General features: G+C 32.6%; 1 protein-coding gene across 3 annotated transcripts; it reads right to left on the reverse strand.

Annotated features, from left to right (window-relative positions):
• Positions 1 to 415: 415 nt before the first annotated feature.
• LOC107852856 (heavy metal-associated isoprenylated plant protein 37) lies at positions 416 to 3,556 on the reverse strand. Of its 3 annotated transcripts, none has more exons than XM_016697902.2 (4): positions 3,408 to 3,556; positions 2,861 to 2,911; positions 2,652 to 2,727; positions 416 to 1,774 (listed from the first exon to the last, which is right to left on the reverse strand). In XM_016697902.2, exons 2-4 carry the CDS (start codon positions 2,897 to 2,899, stop codon positions 648 to 650), a joined length of 1,242 nt encoding a protein of 413 aa, XP_016553388.1. In that variant the 5' UTR covers positions 2,900 to 2,911; positions 3,408 to 3,556; the 3' UTR covers positions 416 to 647. The 3 variants fall into 3 exon arrangements, with proteins under 3 accessions (XP_016553388.1, XP_016553387.1, XP_047255235.1); XM_016697901.2 differs by lacking the exon at positions 3,408 to 3,556 and adding an exon at positions 3,282 to 3,342; XM_047399279.1 differs by lacking the exon at positions 3,408 to 3,556 and adding an exon at positions 3,122 to 3,219.
• Between the last annotated feature and the right edge of the window lie 3,002 nt (positions 3,557 to 6,558).

Below are 6,558 nucleotides of genomic sequence, written 5' to 3' on the forward strand. Positions count from 1 at the left end.
TCTATAAAAATAATGATATACATAGTTATACAGTAAGATATACAGGTATTCAGTGAAATAGTCGAGAAGAAACTGGTCATGTGGTGGTGGGGGTTATAATGATCAACCCACTTGTTGGAAAGTGTACCTGCAGAGCATGTCCTACTTTTCCAACTACGAGTAAAATAACTTTTATTATACAATATACAAATATACCCACTACCCCTACCATTTCTATTAACTTTTGGTGGTCCATTAGGTGACATAAATACACAGCAATCAATTGATTTGCCTGTGCATATCCACCTAACAACCCAAAAAAAAAACAGTCCGATACACTAAAGCTATCGATATGCGCGATATCCGGATAAGAAACCCAACACAAGGGTATATATTGTACGCAGTTTTAACTTACATTTCTGCTCAAACTCGTTGATTAACACCATAAAACATACACTTTCACTATCTTAATAATAGTAATAATACAAAGTAGTCCTAAATAAAGAGAATTATACAACAAAGTAGAATTGTAGCAGAAGCAAGAAAATACAAATTAAACATCATATATATTCTGATGTTAAAACAGAAAAAAGATTGAGGACCTAAAATACTCCTCATCCTCAAGACCATTACTTCAATTCCCACATTACAAAATACACTCTAAAACCTTACATAATGGAACAACTGCTAGGATTCTCATCACTGAACATATGAGCATTAGCAGTAGCAGATTGATCAGCAGCGGCCGGAGAAGTGTAGTAATAAGGATCGGCGTAGGTGGTGGTGTAAGGGACTTGGCCGTAGTTGTTATTACTATTGTTGTAGTAATAACCGGTGGATGGAGGAACGAAAGGAGACCTATTGTACATCATCTGAGGTGGTGGTTGTTGCATAGCATGCCTGTTTTGAAAATTCGTTAGCATTGGTGATGGATTGTACTGCTGCTGTTGTTGTTGGCCGCCGTTGTTCACGTTCATAAGCATTGAAGCAGATGGATGATGATGACCACCGGTGGCTAAAGATCCCGGTATACCGTTGTTTGGATGAACTTGAAACCCACCTCCACCCCCTCCAGCAGCGTTCAAGAATGCAGCAACGTTGTTGTTGGTATTAGTAGTAGTAGTACCGTTGTTGTTCCCGTGAAAACCAGCAAGATTCATCATTGCGTTTATGTCATTTCCTCCAACCATTCCCATTTTTGCTGCCTCAGCAAGATTCACATTTCCACCTAGTTGACCACCAGCAGCATTATTCATGTTCATTTTCAAAGCAGCCATTGTTCTCGGGTCGATGCCACCACCACCTCCGGGATTTGGCTTCATTGTCATATTCGGAATCGGCCCCGTTTTCTTGTCATTGGCAGCAACATTGTTGTTGTTTACTTTACCATTAGCCATAGCAGCTGCCATAGCTTTCTTTGCTTCTGCTTGCTGTCTTAGAAGAGCCATTTGTTGTCTTGCTCCATCTCTCATAAGCCGCATCTCTTCCTCAGCATAACCAACGTCTTCATCCTCATCATAGTCCTCGTCGAGATAATCAACTTCCTCAGGCACAAGATTGAACTTCTGCTGATTCTTGATAACACCGTCGCCTTGCTGCTTTTGATTTTTGTTGTTCTTGCTGTTATCTTTGATACAGTTGGGATTTTGTTTCAGATTCTGATTAGCATTATTCTGCGACCAAAGCTCGGCATGCTTACCAGCCTTAACCAATTTTTTAATCAAAGTTCCAGTGTCAACACTACCAGAAACAGTCACTTTTTGCTGCTCAGAGTCTATGTTTACTTGGTAAACACCTATGACATTAAAAAGGCAAAACCAAACAAGAATGTTTAAAAATTAATTAAACCATAAAAGGCACTTAATGTAAATGCATCAAACATCATAAAGTTCTAGTCTTTTCATGACATAATCACTTAATTAATTACTACTTCATCTCAAAAGGCAAGGTAAAGTAGAACACATGCTCAAAGTTTCAAGAATGAAACTGAGAAAAAATCTACAGCTAAAGTAGAACACATGCTCAAAGTTTCAAGAATGAAACTGAGAAAAAATCTACAGCCTTTATAAAACTATATATCAAAATAGTGAAAAACATTACAAAAGAGAAGCATGTTCAAAATTAATTAAACCCCAAAAGGGCCAAGGAAAGTAACAACAAGCTCTAGTCTTTTCATGACATGAATACTTAAAGATCACAGTCCAGTGTACTAAAGCTCCCACTATGTTCGGTCGCATAAAGGGCCGAAATACAAGAGAGTACATTGTACGCAGCCTTAACTTACATTGCATGACATGAATTCTACAAACAAGGCAGTCCGACACACTAAAGCCCCCACTACGCACGGTCGTAGAAAGGGCCGGACCACAAGAGAGTCTATTGTACGTACAATAACTTACATTACATGACATGAACACTTGATGTAACAAAAACCACCCAATAAATTACTATTTTTCATTCCACAAGGCAAGATAAGAAAAGCATATTGAAAATTAATCAAATCCCAAAAGGCTAAAGAAAGTAAAAAAATTCATCAAAACAACATCAAGCTTTAAGTCTTTTCACAATATGAATACATTTCATCCCAAAAGGCACAAACTGAGAAAGCTACAATCTTTACACAAACTCAAAATGGTTTTAAAAAAAAAAAAGTAAAGACAAAAGCAAAGCACCTTCAATTCTTTGAAGGAGCTTCTTCACTTTCTGCTTGCATCCATCACAATGTATGTTTACTCTGAGCACACATGTCTAAAAAGAAAAACAAGAAAATAAGCTACAAAGGGTAAAAGCAAAAAAGCAAAAGGCAAAACAAACAAGTAGACAACTTTAGATAAAAACAGCAAAACTCAACTTTTTACAAAGGAGGAGAAAAAAAAAATACCTGAATCTTGAGCAGCTTAAAGTCTTCATCTTTAGTCATTTCTTCAAAGTTCTACACAAAAGGAAACAAGTAAAATATAAGCACAAAGCTACAAATACACACACGTATATAAAAAAAATCAGATAATGAGTTTCAACACCCAAAAAAAGAACTAAGAAAACACCAAGATTCTAACTTTTTTTCACTATACACATTAAAAAGAACAGATAATATGAGGTTCAACACCCGAAAAAAGAATTAAAAAAGCATCAAGATTCTAACTTTTTTCATTATTCTTCACTTTTTTTCAATTCAACACCAAAAAAAAAAAACAAATTAGAGCAAATGGGGTTGTCACTTAAAAGGGTAAGAGACCTTTTTTATACTAACAAAACAAATGCAAACACACAAACAATAATTAAAAAAGCATCAAGATTCTAACTTTTTTCATTATTCTTTACTTTTCTTCAATTCAACACACAAAAAACAAATTAGAGCAAATGGGGTTGTGTCATTTGAAAAGGGTAAGAGACTTTTTTTTACTAGAAAAAACAAAATGCAAACTTACAGAGCAAAAGGGGTTGGAAAAGGAGAAGTGTAGAGTGAAGTAAAGAAAAGTATAGTGTGAAAAAGCTAAGCTTTTAACTTCTGAATTGTGAAATGATGTGATTTAATGTTAAATACTGTGAAAGAAAAGGAAAAGAAAATTGTGTTTTTTTTTTATTATTTTATTAAAGAAAAAAATGAAGAACAGTGACTTGACAAGCTCAACTTCTATCCCTGTCCTCTTTGTCACATGCTATATCTATCACACACTTAGGTTACAGTTTGTTACTCGAATTTTATTGATTCGATTCTAAAAAATTTGTAATGTGATTCATATTTATGATTTTTGTGATGGTAGCGAAGGCATCGTGCCAACAGGCCTAATTCTGGAGTCCATCACTGATCCCGGAGGTGCGAGGTGAAGCCGAACCTATATGTTTTTGGATTTAAAATTTATTCGTATGCAAGTATTATATAAGTGCGTTTAGTGGATTATTTTTCGAATGTTTTATATACTTCATTGAGACTATCATCTCGTCCTAGTGCTCCTCTCTATTATAGTGAATTTCCTCCTCCTCTGCCTGTGGTTTTTCTCGGCAAGGATTTCCACGTAAAATTTGTGTGTTCTTCTTATTTTTCTCTTGTTTGTGAGATTGCTTATTCCTATCCGTTCAATGACAACTATGATATATGATATGATATATAATACTCTCTCAGATTTTATTTATTTATCTAATTTTAACGTAACACAAAATTAAAAAATCAAAAAAGTTTTTTTGAATCGCGTGATCTTAAAAGGCTCTTAGCCATGTAAATTTCTTACTTCAACTTCGAAAAACACTTTTGGCTATAACATACTAAAGCTTATAGCGGGGTCTGAAAAAAAATCGAACCATAAGAGTTTACTGTATCCAATCTTATCTCATATTTCTGTAAGAAATTATTTTCACAGCTTGAACCGCGACGCCCTATTCACGTGATAATAACTTTATCAATTACTCCAAAGCTGCCTTCGCTAGAGTCCACTTTATGTTTCAAATTTCAAAATTCAAAAACGGAACTTCAATTTTTTCAAAAATCATATTTTACTTCGAAAACAAGAATTATTTTTTGAAAAATTGCAATGAAACATGACCAAACGTATTAAAGATAATTAAAATATGTCAAAATATCATTTAATTTGTAATTGTAAACATGCCATATAAAAAATTGCAATTAAAGGAATACAAAAAAGAAAAAACGACGATCATTTTAAAACAGATTAAAAAAAAGTAATACTAACAAATTGAAACTGAGCTAGTAATATCTAATAATACACACTTTCCCAATACCTCCAATTTTATTAAATTTGTTTTTTAGTCATGAGTTTGTGTGCATTTTAGTGTGTGAGTGTGTGTATTTTTCTGTGCACAACGGCTCTTTGTATTTGAGTGTGTGTGAATGTTTTCATATTTTGCAAAACTCCAAATTTCAAAGAGATTTGTTTTGGTTCTTCTTTTGGCTCTTTTCCCCTTCACTTTTTGTTTCATTGAAGTGAATTCTCTGGTTTGAGTTCTGGGTATGAAAAAATTTTTGATAAGAAGCGCTTTCTCTCGAATGAGGCCCATACAATGCGAATCCGGTTAGTCGGATTTCAATGCAGATAACAAATACCGGATGAAAAAAAATACCTTTGATGCTTTTAAAAAATAAAAATAAAAATGAGTATTCGATATTCATATTGAACGCAATTAATCTGTGTAATTAAGTCGAGAAGATTTGGAACAATAAAACGCTCCCTAGCAATAGTGCAATATCATCAGCTCTACAAAGTTAAAATCGATTTTTTTCGGTTGGCTTTCTAAATTTATTCAAAATCGTTACTCCTTCTATATGAAAAGTTGATGTCAATTGAGTACTTGATTCTTCCTGCAATAATACTTATAACATCCTACAATTCAATTGGATAGTCGTGAGTTGAATTTCAACCATAACATAATCGACAAATTCAAGATGTATGTTTACATTTAAAGACAATTTGAATAGAGAAACTCGATAAAATTCACATTTGTAGAATAAAGAAGGAAAAAAGCACGAAAACTATCTATACTTTAGCGAAATTTGCAGTCACGCATACTGAACTTTACGGGGTTTCTATGACCTCCCTAAACTATTTTTTACATATTTAACTCTCATACATTTGACACTTGGACCATCGCATGTATTTCACGCACATTGAGCGCGTAAGAAAAAAATGTTTGATAAAGGACAAATATATGTCAGATAAATACGGTAAAAAATAGTTTAGAAAGGTCATAAGACCCCCCAAAAAGTTCAAGGTGCGTAACTGCAACTTTCGCCTAAGTACATGTATTTTTCGCACATTTTTTCTAGTAAAGACAGAAAGAATTCGTTTGTAGAATAAATTTGATTTAAAATCTCTGATCGAATGCTAATTTAAAGTAAGAAGTTATAGTGCCCTTTTTTAAAGAAAAATAAATTTAATACATAAAATAGAATATAGTACTAGTAACTAAAATTTATACCAATGATGGATTTAGTTAATTTTGAAAGATCCATTGGCAAAAGTAACTAACATATTAGTATTTTTATAGATTTTAGTTTTCAAAAAATTACAGTGAAATGAAATGATGATTTTTGAATTATCAGAGATATGCTCAGTAAATAATAGTAATAAAATCTTTGCAGAAAAAATGTTGCATCACAAAATTCTGCAGCCAGTAAGCAAGGACACTGATGAAATGATGGATCTTCTTTTTTCTCTTTTGGTTAATATTAATTAAAATTAATTCACACTTTTTTTTACCACTTTTAGTAAATTTAAAATAGTTTATTCTGTTCATAAATAGACAGAAAAGAAAATGCTTTTGCTTTTTCTAGTTTCACTTTTAAAAAATTCGTTCAGTTTTTATTGATTTGATTATAACTCATGGTTACAAAAATAGTCATTTGGTTTTATATGACTTTTTTCACAGAAATTGGTAATATAATATAATATAATATAATATAATATAATATAAACTATGATTTATTTTGATTGAACATCTAGACATACGATGAAGTGTCGGCATTAGACACTTTGATTCAAAATTCAAAAAAACTTTTGTTTACGTTCTGATCATGTACGTATTATGTAGTTATATTAATCATGTAAAATATGTACCTTCTAAAAT

The sequence above is a fragment of the Capsicum annuum genome, chromosome 11 (assembly GCF_002878395.1).
Source record: "Capsicum annuum cultivar UCD-10X-F1 chromosome 11, UCD10Xv1.1, whole genome shotgun sequence".
NCBI classification, from domain to species: domain Eukaryota; kingdom Viridiplantae; phylum Streptophyta; class Magnoliopsida; order Solanales; family Solanaceae; genus Capsicum; species Capsicum annuum.

Coding starts and splice junctions, on each gene's coding strand:
- LOC107852856 (XM_016697901.2), bottom strand. Junction 2,728..2,860: donor TTAAGCTGCTCAAGATTCAG/GTATTTTTTTTT, acceptor TTTTCTTTTTAG/ACATGTGTGCTCAGAGTAAA. Junction 1,775..2,651: donor GCTCCTTCAAAGAATTGAAG/GTGCTTTGCTTT, acceptor TTAATGTCATAG/GTGTTTACCAAGTAAACATA.